The 17397-nt window shown below is 37.7% G+C and overlaps 1 protein-coding gene across 12 annotated transcripts in view; it reads left to right on the top strand.

Moving 5' to 3' along the window:
- Positions 1–17397, top strand: part of ERC2 (ELKS/RAB6-interacting/CAST family member 2) — an 846554-nt gene that overhangs the window by 366626 nt on the left and 462531 nt on the right. For 6 of the 12 annotated variants that reach the window (XM_014541324.1, XM_014541316.1, XM_014541323.1 and 3 more), the window contains 3 exons: positions 2749–2889; positions 6375–6515; positions 10488–10523. In XM_014541324.1, the coding sequence (XP_014396810.1) occupies positions 2749–2889; positions 6375–6515; positions 10488–10523 (318 nt within the window). The remainder of the gene's footprint in view (positions 1–2748; positions 2890–6374; positions 6516–10487; positions 10524–17397) is intronic. The other 6 variants (XM_014541327.1, XM_014541320.1, XM_014541325.1 and 3 more) reach the window with 1 other exon arrangement.

Genomic DNA, 17397 nt, shown 5'->3' with positions numbered 1-17397 from the left:
TAAAGCACAAATAGATTAGACCGTGCAGAGCCAGAGGAGTGCACCAGGAACACTTGCCAATGCAAATAAGACTAAAACAAGAACACATTGTTGGAATTTCTACAAGTTAGCTGTTAATCAAGTAGATCGTGGCATATTAGGGCTTTTTAACACATGTTTTTGACATCTGGCCCTGTGCGGCTGACAGTTAAATTAGTTTTGTGATTGACGGAGAAATATTTTGGAGTATTGAATCATCAATAACACTTAAAAACGTTATACTGCTTGCTGATTTTTTTTGTCATCAATGCCCAGTCAATAGTACAAGTGCTTAGAGCAAATCAACCTGCTCTCCAAATGACTCGGACACCTTCCGGATGTTAACACACATACTTCGTTTTATTTCCCTTCCTTTGAAGACAAGATGATCCCTCATTTGAGTCCTTATTTCTTCCATCAGGCTTTTTAATTGCCTGGTGTAGGCCAGACAGTTTGCCCTGCCCTTTGGATGTGAGCACTGCCCTTTGAGAAGCTGGCCCGGGAGGATGGGCATGCTGGAAGCCACGTGAAGGGTGCTGAGTGGGAAAAAATGCCACATGACCAGGCCAGAGTGATTCTTGGGAAGGTTTCCAAATAGTGAGGTGGGGCTTTAAAAATGTCACTCCAACAGCCATGCGGTGTACGTGATGAGATGGAGAGGGCCTGGTGGCCAGGTGACCGGCTCAAAGGCATTTGCATTAAGTGTAGGCAAAAGGCAGCAAGGGCTCGGTTGCTGAAATTGTTAAAAGCCCTTGAGAGACTCCCCATACACTGAGGACATTTCCTTCTTTGGAGATAACATAATCATCCACTTCCCAGTGTCACAGACAGAGTAAAATAGGACTGTCACTGGAATCAAGAAGAAACAAATATAGGCTATTAATGACTCATTTGTTCTATTTCCACCCCCACTATTGTAATAATATACTTCATTTTAAAGTATTTTAAAGTAATTGTAAAACAATAATGGGAGTTTTTTCCCCCCCTTGAAAGCATTAGATACATAAATTACTACCATTGAGGTAGAACAGTTGCTTCCCTGGGGGATCTTAAATCACAGACGCAGTGTTCCAACTAACTTCCCTCTGCATTAAACACTAGTCTACATTGTCTTATGCATCAGGAATTGTCTTGTATTATGTACTTACAAGAATATAAAAGATAATATCAGGATATTTAAGTGTCATTGCCACACCAATATTTTTTAAAATATTTTTATTGATTTCAGAGAGGAAGGGAGAGGGAGAGAGAGTTAGAAACATCAATGATGAAAGAGAATCATTGATCGGCTGCCTCCTGCATGCCCCCTACTGGGGATTGAGCCCGCAACCCTGGCATGTGCCCTTGACCAGAATGGAACCTGGGACCCTTCAGTCTGCAGGCCGATGCTCTATCCACTGAGCAAAACCAGCCAGGGCCACACCAATATTTTTTAATGATGCTTTCAAAAAGGAAGTTCAGATATGTGTTGGGTAATTTGAAACAAATTTTAGAAATCTAACTCAAACTTTTCTCAAGTGGAACTTTCCTTAAAAAAAAAGTTTCTTATTTTGATATCAGTAAAGTTGCTCAGTTTGGGAGACGTCTACCAGAGTAGTATTTTTTAAAAATATGTTTTATTGATTTTAGAGAGAGAGAGGAAGGGAGAGGGAGAGAGGGAAACATCTATTGGCTACTTCCTGCATGTCCCCTACTGGCAATTAAGCCTGCAACCTGGGCATGTAACCTGACCGGGAATCAAACCAGCGACCTCTTGTTGCATAGGTTGATGCTCAACCAACTGATCCACACCTGTCGGGCCAGCATGGTTTTTTTATTTCAGTATGAAAGTCATGGGCAGACAGGTCCTCAGATCTCCTTGGATGGCTCCATGCGTATGTTGTTGTCAGTGTGTTTTCATGGGCTTAGCTAAGACTAAGAGATCCCTGGATGTCAGCCTGGGCCTTCTGTTTGTGAGCTGAGCCACCTTGCATGAGTCAGTTGACCTTTCTGTGCCTGGGTTCCCTCATTTCTGCACTGTTCCTAGTAGCCGTGGTTGAGACCTCGCTGTTGTGCTGAGGACTAGGTAAGCAGGCAGGTTATAGTACCTAACACATACTAAGCTCTCAGTAAAGGAAAGCTGCAATGCAAACTTTACTCAAATTTAAGCAATGTTTTGGAGTCTCTACTGATTGCCAATAAACCACTGAAAAAATCTGAAAGTAAATGAACATCTCTAAACACATTGGGAAATCACTTACACATTCAGCTAATTCTTAATTTTGTTTCAAGTTTTCACTTGAGTCCATCCTAAGTCCTGCCCCACTTCAATCCACTTTCTGGTCAGAGAAGTGTCTTCAGAAACCAAGGAAAGTTCTCTGCCATCAGATGGGAAGACCAGCAGAGAGGGTTGGGCCGGCAAGGCTTTCGCTGGTCTGGAGTCTTGGTGCCTGAGCCTCTCTCTGCTGGAATTGCTCTTGACATTTTCCAAGCACCACCATGAACCAAAACAGCCTCAGAGCTTGAACATTAATATCCCTTGTGACTCTATGATGCTAACTTTCAGCAACAAGCCAAAAGCTGTATTGATTGTCTGTTATGCCTCTCTTCACACACCCAGTTTTTAATCTTGTGTATTGATTCTTGTAGAGAATTTCTTACATTTATTGCCTCATTTCTTTTGGTAGCATGTCTTGCCATATATACTGATGGGTTTTCACTTTCTTTTTTTTTTTTACAATTGCCTCCCAGGAAAGAATTATTGAGCGCTTGAAAGAACAGCGGGAAAGAGATGATCGGGAAAGACTAGAAGAGATAGAATCTTTCCGAAAAGAGAACAAAGACCTGAAAGACAAGGTCAATGCTTTGCAAGCTGAACTGACTGAGAAAGAGGTGAGTCTGGAGAAACAAACGAACCATGTTGATAGTCCTCATAAACTCCTATTCATGGCAGCCTCAAGAGACTAAAGACTAAGTTTGAGGGCCTCTGTGAAGGCTTGGGAACATAGTTACCCTTCTTTGTAAAGCTGTCTGAATTCAAAGGAAAATATATACTGTAACTCTCTTCATCGGTGATGCTCAATGCAGACCTTCTCTACTAGCTGCATGTGGTGTAGTTCCTTGAAATTCTTCTTGATGTCTTGGTCTAGATGTCATTGTCCCATGATATTTTTGTTTGAGAGAACAACAAAAACATCTATACTAATAAAAGGTTAATATGCTAATTAGACCGGGAGACCTTCTGGGAGACCGGCCAGGGAGGGTAGTTGTGACTCTATGATGCATCAGGCCAGCTGGGGAGGGCAGTTGGGGGCCATGAGGCCGGCAAGGGAGGGCAGTTGGGGGCAAGAAGGCTGGTGAGGGGGGGCAGTTAGGAGTGAGCAGGCCAGCAGGAAGAGTGGTTAGGGGTGATCGGGCAGACAGGCAGGTGACCTGTTAGGAGCCAGCGGTCCTGGATTGTGAGAGGGATGTCTGACTGTCCGACTGTCGGACATCCCCCGAGGGGTCTCAGATCGGAGAGGATGCAGGCCGGGCTGAGAGACAACCACCACCCCCACCCCCCCGCCACGTGCACGAATTTCGTCCACTGGGCCTCTTCAATAATAATAACAGCTCCACTTTATTGAAGGCCTTTTGTGTGCTTACCTTGGGTTGGGTGATTTACATTCATCTATGCTTCTCAAATGGATCACTCAATACCCAGGTTAAAAGATATGGTACTAGGCTGGACACAAAGGTATAGGTTAAATGTGGCTGCTCTTCTGGGACATCATTTTCACATTGTGGTAAATAATTTAAAATAATATTTTTATGTTGGAGCAAACATGGAAACAGAAAACAGATCTCACCTGCATTTTTACAGTAAAACAATATACTTTAAAGAAATTTCTTGTTGGGGGTTATGGAGAGGATGCTTTGGGCTATAACCCAATACTCTTCAGTTTACTTACGGGTGCTTGGGGGAGAGGTTTGAGAAGCAGCAATGCGCATTATTCAATCTCCAAAACTCTGAGACATGCGCCATTGTTCATGGTCCCTTCACCCTCTCCTGCAGGGCTGTTCCAGACCTTTCTCTCTGCTGGGCGTCCTCACTGCAGAGTTGCTCATTCCCCAGCTGCAAACTGTTACCTCAACCAATGGGTTCTGATAATTCTGTATGAATCAAAGTACAGTCTAAATTTGGAATCCAAGAAGGGAAGAAAGGATGAGGAATAGGCGTTTAGAAGAAATTCAGAAGCAAAATTTATGCACCCTAAAATTTAAAGTGAAAATTTAAGTTTTTTTAGAGAGGAGATTACAGTTTTGATATGAAAATAAACAATGTAAATCCTCTTTCAACTCTATTTCCTGATCATCCAACCTGGGGATCTATAACTACTATAGTTGATATGCGACAGAAGCATAGAACTTTGCAGCATTCTTCGCCAATGGCAAGTGTTCTTTATGGGTTTGCAAGTTGAAATACACACACATACACACACACACTCACACACCCCTATTTGAAACGAGATCTTGATGACATGGCGGAGCATAAGTTTTAACTGAAAATAATTTTGTAAACAGAGCCTACTCTGTATGAATTTCAGACAGGCATTTCAGCAAACATTTATTGTTCCTGTATAATAATGTGCCTGCCATCGGGCTGGGAGAGTCAGTCAAACTTGCACCAGAGAAACAGAACTGTATTAAGAAATTTAACCATATTAAGAAATTTATTGCAGGGAATTGGCTTACCTACTTAGGAGGGCTGGCTCATTTTAAAATGTAGAGACAAGTCCAAAATGCATCAGGAAGGGCAGACTGGAGACCCTCAGAGGGTAGGTGACGCTGCAGTCCACAGGTGCAATTCCTTCTGTCTCGGGGAAGCCTCAGTTCTGCTCTTCAGACCTTTCAACGGAGAGGATCTGGCCCACCCAGATGATGGAGAATAATATCCTTTACTTAGAGTCGGCTGACTGTAGATGTTAGTCACATCTACAAAATCTCTTCACAGCAACAACCCAGATTAGTGTCTGATTGAAGAACTGGGGACGACAGCCTAGCCAAGTTGACACGCAAAGCTGTTACACCCAGCAGTTTAAAAGTTATCTGGAAAAAAACAACATGTAATTGTTGTCAGCAGGGAGCTTATAATTGAGATGGGGTGGTAACAGTCTTCATCAGGGCAGGATGTGTGGAGTATAAGGTTCTTTATTATTTCTGGTGGAGTGATCTGATAAAGAGTATTGCTATTGGAGTTGGAGACCTGGGTTTGAGACCTGCATCTCCCTTTCATAGCCTGGTGACATTGGAAAAGACACGTAGCTCATGTGAGCTTCAGTTTCCTGACCTGAAGAATAAGAATGGCTAACCTGCCCCTCAGATGGTTATGAGGAGCTGGGCTGCTGGCTGGGTGATGGTGGCAGTATTTTCATCAACAAGGTGATGCCAGTGCCCGGGAAGCAGCCCTGTATTAAAGTATCAACATCGTTTACTGAGAGAGCATTGAGTGCTTAGTGTCTCCCTCTGTGTTGCAAAGGGGTGTATAGGAAATGCACACTGATTTGGGTGAAACGTGAACATTTTAGTCACCTAGTTAGATGTTGCTAATGATTTCCTATTTAGTGATGGACATTGCCTCCCAGCCAGCAATGTTATGTTCTGTGATATATGTAGGCAACTACTTCTTTCTTTAGTTTTTTAGAATTTAGACTGTACAGGGAAGCCCTTGGTTTCTGGGTGTGAATGATGAATGGAACAATTTAGGTGACCCCGTGTCCGAGTTGGAGAGATTCATTCTATCTGCTGAATCTGGATTTACAGAGGACTGGAACAGAAAGTCTACTCTACATTTTAATATAACTTTATCTTCGATGACACAGAAGATGTTTGAAAATCCATTGGCCATTTGTCTGTTAAAGAAATGGAATTTTATCACAACTTAATAGGGTGTTTCTTTTATATGTGATTTTCCCTGAGAGGGAGGGTGGGAAAGCACTAAAGCTCGTATTTTCTTTCCTATTTGTCTTAGAGTCTGCACGACCTGACAGCAATAAATGTAAATGGAGGTTCAGGGTGTCTGTTTTGCCATGACATGTAAAGACCACCTCGGGACTTAGATCATTAGCAGGACTTGGAGACATGAAACATGCCTTTACTGACCACACCATTCGGTCACATTTGATTCTGTTGCAATTAGATCCTGCTCGGTTCTGTAAGCTGGCCAACTTTAATTTCCTGGCCAGAGCAGACTATTGTTACGTTAGTAAGACTATATTTACTCTTTCTGCCTAACGCACACGTTATTGCCATGTATAGAATCAATGTGTTCAAATAGAAGGCACCGCTGGTAGAAATGGCAGTGTTTTCCTTCCTTACTGGTGTTCTTTTTCTTTCAGTCTAGTTTAATTGACCTCAAGGAGCACGCATCTTCACTAGCCTCAGCAGGGCTGAAAAGGGACTCGAAATTAAAATCTCTAGAAATAGCCATCGAACAAAAGAAAGAAGAATGTAGCAAACTGGAAGCACAGTTAAAAAAGGTAAGTGAGGCCAAAGGGAAAAAAAAACATGTTCATTTTGTAATGAATTTATAAAATGGGAAAGGAAAAGAAACAAACCCCTTATCTTTCACTGTCTACTGATAACTTTATTCCTAAGAAGTCTGCATCAAATCTGTCTGTGAACCTGAAAAATTATCTTAGGTTTCCTGTCTGAAAAAAAATTTTTTTTTTGAAAAATACATGAAAATAGTAGTGGAAGTAAAAACAAAATATAAAAGCCAGCCATTACTCTCTGGGCAAATCTCAACTACGAAAAGAGATAAATGGAAATATTTGCAACCAACCAAAGAATCCAGGGCCCGATTATACGTTGATAAAGTTTTCCTACTTTTAGAAATAGGTCAGTTTTTCTATTGGAACTTTGCAAAGTTTACCTGACAACATTAAATTTCTAGACAGTCACCAAAAGAGTCAAAGTCCCTGGAATATCTGTGGGACGACTCTTTCTATTTGACCTAAACTGGCCCTACTTTCTGAGGAAGCTTGTTTTATGTGAAGGCTTTGGGAAAGAATGCAGGGTCTTTATATCGCAGTGTTAACATGTTTTCCTGGGCTGGACATTTCTGTGCAGCACATTCCCAGTCATGCATCGTGCCTTTGACTCTTTCCCTGTGTTGTTTGGTGCGTCTGCATTCATTGTTCACCTAAAACTCATAACATTATGAGTTTAAGCATTTTGTTTCCCTTTGACAACGTATAGACTTATTCAAAGGAGATGAGAAGAATCTAAAAAAAATGAAACAAAGCATATAAAAATTTGACTATGTATAATTCACAGCACATTGGATGGGGATTTATTTGCTGAAGTTATGAAACTGTGATATGGATGATAGGGATGTGAAAGCATTATATATATCTGTGGAGAAATTATTCTGGATACCTTAAAATTTAATAGACTATTTTATATGATGCAATATGTAACTGACATGTGATTGATTATACTATGTTCACTTTACCATGGAATTTTAGGAAATTGTCATGAGAAATTTCTCACTAATAAAGTCTCCTTACCAATACAGAAAAGCTAAATATACAGATCAAATCCCCTTGTAACAAAACAGCAAGAAAATCTCTATATTGCAAAATCTGTTTCCCAATCTACTCAACATCTCACTTTTTCCCCCAAGCAATTTCCACTTAAGCAGAAATCTTGAACAATAAATAGAAGAATTTAAACTGCCCATTTGAGGGTGTTTAAATGGAGATTGACTTGGCTATTCATGCAATGGGCGTAAATATACATTCTTGACACATATATACATGTGTTCTGCAATATGTTATACATGCACATGCATACCAAGAAATGTACTTTTTGTTTACCGAACAGTTTTGTAAAGTCCATAAAGCAGACTCTAAGATAACTCTGTGAAACAGGGGATGTCATTGGCTCTCTTTGATGGTCCTTCCTGTTATCTCATCTTCATCAACTCTGAGGAGCCATTTTGGAGATGAGGGCATTTCATACATTATTTCTGCAGATTATTTCTCTAGACACCCTCCCTTTTCATGTAAGTCATCTACGAGATTTAAAACCCTCTAGTAATGAATTAAAAGGGAGAGGTCCACATATTGATGCTTAAGATTTCCATGTATATATGAATTGACTCGTTTAATAAATCAGCATCTATGCAATTCAATTTTGTTTCTTTCAACATAGCTATGGTTTGACCGAGAAATCATTTCGAACATGTGGTTTCCTTTAACACACAGGAAGATGCCATATACTGAAATTCACTAATCAAGTTCTGTAAACATTTTAGCATTATTCCTGACAATATTTTAATATTCTGCCACATCACTAGAATTAAAGTAACAAATATGGTTGTCTTGCTCTAAAGGACTTACTTAATTTATGAAAATATAACTTATTTCTAAGTATATAAATAATCTTTGCTTATAGTATCTCCTAAATGCATAGTATAGTGAGATTAAATAAGTTAATTATAATTTAAATATTTTCATACCTAACCTGCAGATGCTATTTTGTTATTTTTGGCTCTCTAGCATCAACTAAATTCAAAAGTTTAAAATACTTTTTCTAGTAGTCTTTAATTTCTGCTAATAAATAGTTCTGTAAAAACCTCAAGTACCCATCACCTTAAAAAGAATTGAGATCTACATGAAATATTTGAAAATATAAGCCAACAGTATGTGAATATACATATAAACACATCATTTACTCATGGAAAAATAAGCAGCTATAAAAGCTTAAGGAGTGTCTGGGCCTCCCTTTAAATAAAAGGGTATGTGACTTGTGAATAAAATATAAAGGGTTACTAAATGAAAGCTGAAAACATAATAGTTTTATTATGTCATAAATAAACCATGAATTCCCAGTGGAATTTTGCTCACAATTTGTGAGTGTCCAGGTATTTTTGCCATAAAATCTACACAATGTAGATGTGTTTAGCTGAACAGAAACCTTGTCTGCCAGTGACAATGGAGTCCAAATGGTGATTTAAATTTGTCTCTTTTTTTTGTCTTATAAACAATTCTTGAAATTAGTAAAGTGAGTGATTATACAAAAGTTTGTGGGAAACATTCCACATACATAGTTGCTTTTAACCCTTTACTATACTGTGTTAATTAAATAGTTTGTGATGAAAAATGGTTACAGGCAGAAAAAGAACTATTTCTTACACATCCCATCCCAGGTCTTAAAAACAATGCAATCAAATGTTCTCATGTGAGGAAATCTCTACTGATAGGCTGATAAAATGGTACTAACCAAATAATGCAGAACTACTAGTTATGTGTGTGTTTTATAAACTAGTGCATTCATTAATCTTAAATAGACACCTAAAGGTGGAGAAGAACTGGTCAGGGATACATGGATTGATTTGTCTTTCAAAAGAGTATTTGGTGCTCGATATGTGGAAGCATATTTACCTTAGATAACTAGAAATCAATTGAGAAGCAATAGCAATGTAAAATGTTATGATTTGAGCTCTTTGTTAATTTCTGAGGAGGGTGTTTTTTTTAACCATGGTAAAGTTATTTACTTAATTAAAGTTGAAGAAATAAAAAAAAAATCAGGCTCTTCAAAGTCACATGTCTTAGTGTAAAGCAAAGTGAAAATTTCCTACAGTATTTTACCTTCTGCACCTTGCTGTTGGGCCCCAAGTTAATGATGCAGGTATTTGAGAACTAGAACTTGAGAGTACTATTTAAAATAATGTTTTGTACACTTAAGTCCACAAACATTGAACTCTCTACACAACATAGACAGGAGAGCATTGCAGATTCTTAAACACTTGGATCATAATAGGATAGTCACTGAAAACGATATTTTTTATTAATTACAAGCTAACAGTAAGAAATTGGTAATGAACAATGGATAATGCTGTTTTTGGTTCCCTCTGTTCTTCCTGCTGACTGAAATTTTTACTTCTCCCCTTTACTCTTAATCCTGTAATGTCTTGCTTACTGATATTTTGCTATTGCTAACCTGCTATTTGCTGATCTATGTTTTTCTAAAGTTAGACTGAATAGAAAATTCAGGCTTGTGTTAATATAAAAGAAGAGCTATAAATTCAATGATAAGATTTAATTAATCTTTTATTATTACCATCTTTGAAGTTCAGGTAATAAATTGCAAGCTTGGCCAAAAGTACTTCTCCTGATTCATTGCTAGAGGCCAGCACTTCATGTATCATCAAAAGTGGACAGCTTTCTTTATTTCATGGGTTATTTAACTTGAGAAAGGGAAAGTAACACAAACCTTAAATTTCTTATTCCAGCTATTCTTTTCTAGGAGCCAAAGTCAACATTTCTATTTCCCCAGAGCCTCTCACTTTCACTGTGGAATGTTTAGAAACTGAAATTTCTTCTTTTTTAACGACCAGTTTGTCTGTGCAAATGCACTGGATTTGTTGAGCTAATGCTGTTTTTCTGGATCTTTCCTTCTTTCCCTTGTCTGTGCTTCAATGCTTCCCCAACTTTGCAATGTAGCAAGCTGAGCAGTTGTTCAATCAGATGTACAACCCAGTAAGTCATTTCTGAAAGTTCCTGCTGTAACATATCAAAGCATGAGGATCCATTGATCACATGTCACAGTGTGCCATACTGGGGAGGTTTGGAAAATATTTATGAGTCTCTTCCCATTTCCGCTTTGTCAGAAGAAATGACCTGTGCACAGTCCACTGCCATTTCTTTTGAATGTGAAATTTAAAAACTAAGAATTCAGGGAAATGTTGCCAGCTTTGATATTACCTTCTTCAAGCCCAGGCTATAGAAAAGCAGAGGTCCGCTGCAGATCTAGGCTCAAGGAATTCTTTCTTAGATCCTTAAGTGCATACTCGCGTAGCAAACAAGTCAATGTGTGCTACATTCAAACGATAGACGTTAAAATAGGTTTAGATCTAAAAATAGGGCTATGCTCTTTGAGATTGGTAAATGCCTAACATTATTGTGGGTTTTATAAGAGTTAAAAACGTGTCATTTGGCGGAGGACAAACTAAAACATAGCCTCCTAATAACAACAGATCGTAACAGTTCTGATTATAGCTTAATGGTTCAAAAACAGGTGACTAGTAAAAATATGTGTAAGATGGTCAAGATACCATCACTGATTTATTTTATCCTAATGACAGGGATGCATTTATGAGAAGCAGTTTGTTTCTTTAACATAGTTTAAAGAAGGGCTTTTCTTGCTTTGTCAACTCAAGTTGCTTACTGGGAGACATATTACCTGAAGGTGACCAGACTTTGTCATTTGGCAGATGTGATCTGTGCCATCATGCATTCCAGTTACCTCCTATTTATAAATGCTCATCACAAGGAAAAGGAGTGGGATGGATGAAGGAAACACCTCAGCCCACCACTTTTTGTTAAGCCGCTGCTCCAGAAACCAAGGCATGACACACAGGATGCTGGGTGTCTTTCATTAGATTCAGGCTCCACCCTCCACTCTTTTATTTTTGCAAACTGAATTCCTCATGCCCTGTTAGGGGTTCTTTATTAACCTCTTTCCCCAAATATGATTTTTAGCGGAGCAGCAAAAAACATCCAAATTTCCTGTCCCTTAACATTTGAATGGAAGTTTTAATGTGCAGGCTCAAGACAGGGTGGAGGTGAGGAAAGACAAATAAGACTGGAATATCTTCAAGCCTGAAAACTGACCTGGAGGAAAAATGAGTGTTTTCTTTAGATCATTTAAAAAAGATATAAAGGAATCCCACTGAAATTGTGTCATTCTGGCTAGTGAAGGACAGTAAGGAAACCTAAGTATGTCACATTTTGAGGTTGTGCTGGATGCATGGGGAGCCCATGTGTCTCTGTAGGAGCCCAGATTTAACAGGAGCAGGGCAGGCGTTCACCATCCCTGGTGGGGTAGGTTGGCCCAAAGAAATAGTTCTGTGGACTTTTAGACCATTTCCAGAAATGTTGATGATGTGGCACTTACTGGACTTTGCCTTTCTTTCACCCCAGTGATGGGTCCCCAGGATGCAAAAGTGAACTTTAAGTCCTTTAGGTGACTAATTCTAAAGTCATTGACTGACTTTTCTCCCCCCAAGTTAATTAAGCTAACCCATTGTTTTGGCATCCTGGGAATATAGCCAAACTCTCATTATTTTAACTCCCTGTCTGCACATATTCTCAGGGTCCAATTCTTTTTTGGACTGATAGGGATGCTGCAGCATGATGAATTTCCTATCCTTAATAGTCTTTTAAAAAATGACTGTTTTTCTGGTTATAAAAATAATATATGGTCACAGTGGAGAATTTGCAAAAGTATGGAAGGACATAGGAGAAAAATAAAAATAACAAGACATCTCACTACACACAGATAATCACTAGGAACATTTGATTTGTTCCCAACCCAGACATCTTTTCGATGTTATTGTTCTCTTCTCTCCTCTTTCCCTTTCACCTTTTCTCCTTTTTTCTTTCCTCTTTCCTCTTTCCATCCCTTCCTTTTTCCTTCTTCCCCTCTTTCTTTTCTTTCTCCTTCCCTATATCCTTTCATTTAAAAAAATCTAATACTCTATTTCTTTTCACAAAATTGTCTCAAAGTGTTTATTGAGTTTTATATCCTAATTTTTATTAACATATCAGAATTTTCTCATATTATCCACTATTCTTCCAAAACACTACTTTAATGCTTATTCCACTCTATTTTCTCATTTGCCAAATGTTGGTCATTTCTTTCCTTTTCTCGGTGTGTGTGTGTGTGTGTGTGTGTGTGTGTTTGCCAGTATAAACAATGTTCTGCAGAACATCTTTCCATGTTAATTTTCCAACATTTCTGTTTTTTTTCATAGAATAAATTCCTGGCCAGTGATTTTAAAAAACTCCCAATAGTTCCTGCTATTTGCATTTTAGAAAAGTTCTACCAAGAAACATTTCTTCCCGCACCGAATCAGGCAGCCTTTTCTGCTACACCCGACCAACTCTAAGAACCATCATTTTACATAACTCTGACAAATGCATATCTGCATTTTTCATTTTTACTTTCCTTTTTAAAATTACTAGTGTGGTTGAGATTTTTAACACATTATTTGTACTTTTTTTCTGTAAAGTGTTCCTTTAAATCATTTAAGCATTTGTTTTTTAGTTTGCTGTTTTATTAGTTTGTATGAGTTATCTTATGCTTTGAATAGAACCTTTGTTAAATTTGTAGCCAAATTTTATTTAACTTAATTTTTTTTTCATAGAGAACTATTTTTAGGTTTTTGACCTGTGTTTCCCTTTTAGATTTCCTCATTGCCTTTATACTTAGAAGTCATTGCTGATTTTAAGAATAGATTCTCAGTTATATTTAAAAAATTTTAATGTTACTTTTTACATCAATTTAACCCCTTTACTTACCTTTATTTTATTTTGATGCATGGTGAGTGATGAGGTTTCAATTTTTTTATTTTTCTCAATGGATCAACCAATTATCTCAGTGCCCTTAAACAAACAAAAAAATCTTTCTTTATCTTCTGACCTGGACACTATTTTATTGTATAATTAGTTTTCATATGGACAAATATCTTATATTCTGAACTCCTGTTCATTTTACCACTGTCCATTGCTTGTTGGGTCAGAATTTTAGTTATTGTGTCATTATAATATTTTTAAACATCTAGTGAAACAAATTCCACCCTATTGCTTTCTGCTTTTCATTTTGTCTTGTTTTGTTTTAATGCTCTTAGCTTTTAATTTTTGATTGTTCCAAGCAAACTTTAGGATCATCTTTCAGTTAAAAAGCCCATGTGTTGGTGATTTTAATTTGAATACTAATCAACCTATAAACTAATTTTAGAATGTTTGATATCTTTCCGATATTATCTCTCCCCATTCATGAACTCAGTACAACTTTTATTTATTTCAGTGATCTTTTATAGTAAAGTTTTGATATTTTTCTATTATAGGCCCGTGGTATTGCTTTTAAAGTATAGTCTTAAGCATTTCCATATATGTAATTTTTAGGTTACTGCTGTGAATGCTATAGTTCTCCTTTTATTTTCTAACCAGCTATTGGTACCTATGGAATTAATTTTATTCTTGTGTGTTTCTTTTTAATATGGCCGCCTACAAATTTGGTGAATTATAACTTAGTTGTTTTTGTTAAATAAGATAATTTTACAGTCAGTCCTATGTCCATCAGTCTAAACTAAATCAGAGTAAATAAGGTTTTTTGAAGTCCTCCTGGGGGTAATGTTTTCTTAGAGTAGCAATAAACCTACTTTTAAAAACCTTTGTACTAAGTGATACTCTAATGCCATTTCTTAAGAATCTAAAACTTTGCCTTTGTGTCTTTATTATTTCTTATAATAATAACCTTTCTGTAGCTTAACTACCAGTCTCTACTCCCAAAGTAGTTTTGTCTTGTTATTATGAACACTGTAGGTTATCTTCAGTTGAGTTATTTTCTTCCCTTAGTTCTTAATTCTAGACAGATAATGTGTGTGTGTGTGTGTGTGTGTGTGTGTGTGTGTGTGTGTGTGTTTACCAGTCTGGAATACCTTCTTTACAGTAGTCCTAGAGGCTGTTGTGCCAAGTGATGGTATCCTGAGTTCTCTTGTAAACGTTTAACAAATCTTTAGACCTCTCAGTCCTAAGTTTAATGCTTTGTATAATACCCTCAATGCTACCAGGCAAGTGACTGATCTGGAGGCACTGGGGCAACCTTGCTACTGGCCAGGGCTCACCTGAGACGCCTCTGAGGTTCCCACACGCATGTGAGTCCCCTGCCCGATCACTAGCCATTGAAATGCTCTCTCTTCTTTAAATGCATCTTTTGCAGTGCTCACATTTTACAGAAGTCTTTAAATTGTTAATGTTCAGTGAAGTCTTTCTGATTTATTTGTCATTATAGGACTGTGTAATCCCAGGAACATGCTGGGCTGAATTATATATACCTTCACAGTCTTTGTCTAGGTACAGTAGTTTCTTTTTATGATTTTTAGTCTATTCTTGAAATTTAGTTTGTTCACTCATAGACTGGCAAATCACAACTACTTAAGAGATAATTCAAGATGGATAATTCAGGACATACTCATAGCATGTACACACACACACACACACACACATACACACACCCCTCACACTTGATCCAGGCTTTCAATATCTGAAGAACTCAAGTAATATTTGAATTGACACTTAAGATTTGAAGTTACATGTTTTGTTTTAGAATATCTAGGTAATTACCTCAGTTCTCTATATTGCTATTTTTAAGTGATTTCTTAGTTAGAAGGTATTACCTTAGTAATTATTTTTGTTTGTTTGTGTGAAAGGTGTAAAAAGTATTAAGCATACAGTTGAGTCTTTTTATTTTGTGTATGTGACATCAGAAACATTATTTTGAGCATGTGTTTATGTTTATTTATAAATATCCTATTTGTCCCATCTATAACAAGAAATGTCTTTTACGAATAGTTATAACGTGCAAATTGTGAACATTCTGGATGTATTTAGCTGGATTTGTGAAATAATACTTTTCCATAGAAGTAAATAGTGTAAGACTCATTATTATTAGTTTCCAAATGTATTATTTAGTCTCAGCTATTAATTCATTAGACTTAAAATTTAAAATTTATAATATGTTAGAGTTGTATAATAACCCTTAAAACTTTATTTAAAAAAGTAATATTTTGTTCATAACTCAGAGTTAAGTGAACATTATAATATCTTTTAGAAGAGTGAAATAAAATATGTTTAAAGTAGTTTGTGCGCCCTGCTCCACTGTTAGGATATGAACAGCATGTTAAAGTGCTGTTACCAGACACTAAACCCCTGTAGGTCCCACAGTTGAGAATCATATTTTCACAGCGCATACATTTAGCAAATTATTGCTACAACCCATAAACCGCAGGGAAGACACACGAGTTACTGTTCTGCTTGCACTTTATGGTCAGGACTAATCATTTGTTTGAGAGAAAGGATTTTTTATGAAAATTGTTGGGGCTCATTTCAAAGAGAGAATGTTATATAATATTATAATTGAATATTCCCTGCCTGGTTTCACAGCAGGTTTCTGGACCAAAGTTAATACTTCCCTTTCCAGGCACTTGGAATGTTGAACTACCACTTTATTGAAAATAATCAATGGCCAAACGATACATGAGGAGTGTCAGTAAACTTGTAATTTGTTGTATTGATACTATCAATCCCTGGTTTGGCTTCAGCCACTTTTTGCTCTTAACTTTGATTTAGATATAGCATTTATCTGAAATTTTGCCTTATTCCCTGAAATACTTCTAAATTCTTTCGTGAAAAGAACCCCTGGGTATTGTTATGTACCACCTGTTTTAAGTCATGACTAGATTTCTCTCCTGTGCTTGATTCGAGCTTTCAGATTTGGCTCACGCCCACATGCCAAGGCTTGCCCTCATCAGTAAGACTGCAGCCTGTATCTTGGTTATTCCCGTTTATGGGGAAATTTCCTCCCTTGTGGAAATTCAAGAAACATAATCAGGGGACCCTCTGAGCTTGCTGGTCTAATATGTCATATGGACATTTCTGAAGTGTTCTTTCCTGAATTTTCTCTGTTCGTATACAATCCTTAAGAAGTTGCTCTAGAAGTTACCAGAAATATTCTGAGGCAGAACTGGGTACCTGGATTTGCTCTTAAACTGAGCTGTGTCTTCAGCAAAATAAAATCTCTACTGTTAGAAAAGAATGCTCATTGGCAGTCCCTTGGTTTTAATGACTGCTGAGTAGCTTTGAAAGTGATAATGTGCTTGGCTATATTTATGATAAATAAGTCCTGAGATCATTAAAGGAAAAGCCACACCAATCTGCATTTTCAAGAGCTAGATTCCTGACTAATGCTATGCCTCCGGAGAATGAAATGGGCAATAGCTTCCTGGCCTTTTGGGGGAGCTAATTTCAAACCAACAGATTCAGTGGGGAAAATAAATACTGTACATTTTCATTCTAAACCTTGAATTGGTCAGAATGCCATGGTAGGGATTGTTCAGGTAATGCTTTATTCAAATATATCTATTATTTCCCCCCCGTCAGTGTCTAAAGTACTTTAGGCCCAAATCTGTTATCTACTTTAGATCCCTACCAGGGGCTGCCAGTCCAGATTAGACAACCCATGCCACAATGTGAAGAGGCAAGAGTATTACCTAAATGCAAATAACTGCTTTCTTCACTCCCTTTTTGATGAAGGTTCTGGCCTTACACCTTTGAAGAAAGCATTGGCTTTCCAAGCTCAAGTTCTCCTGTATTTATTTAGTATAGTATCACCCCTGTGTCTGTAGGCCACAGCCTAACACGCTCATGCTATCCTGGTTAACAATTCCAGCCCATCCTCTAAGAAGGTGTGATTCGGGCTGAATAGAGCTGATTATCTGAAGCATTTCTGTAAATCCCATTGAGACTTTTGGCTCCAACGCTCAGGTTGGGTTGGGGACTCACCAGGCTT

Source organism: Myotis brandtii, unplaced genomic scaffold (assembly GCF_000412655.1).
Source record: "Myotis brandtii unplaced genomic scaffold, ASM41265v1 scaffold268, whole genome shotgun sequence".
Classification (NCBI taxonomy): domain Eukaryota; kingdom Metazoa; phylum Chordata; class Mammalia; order Chiroptera; family Vespertilionidae; genus Myotis; species Myotis brandtii.
This window is presented reverse-complemented; position numbering and strand designations above follow the sequence as displayed.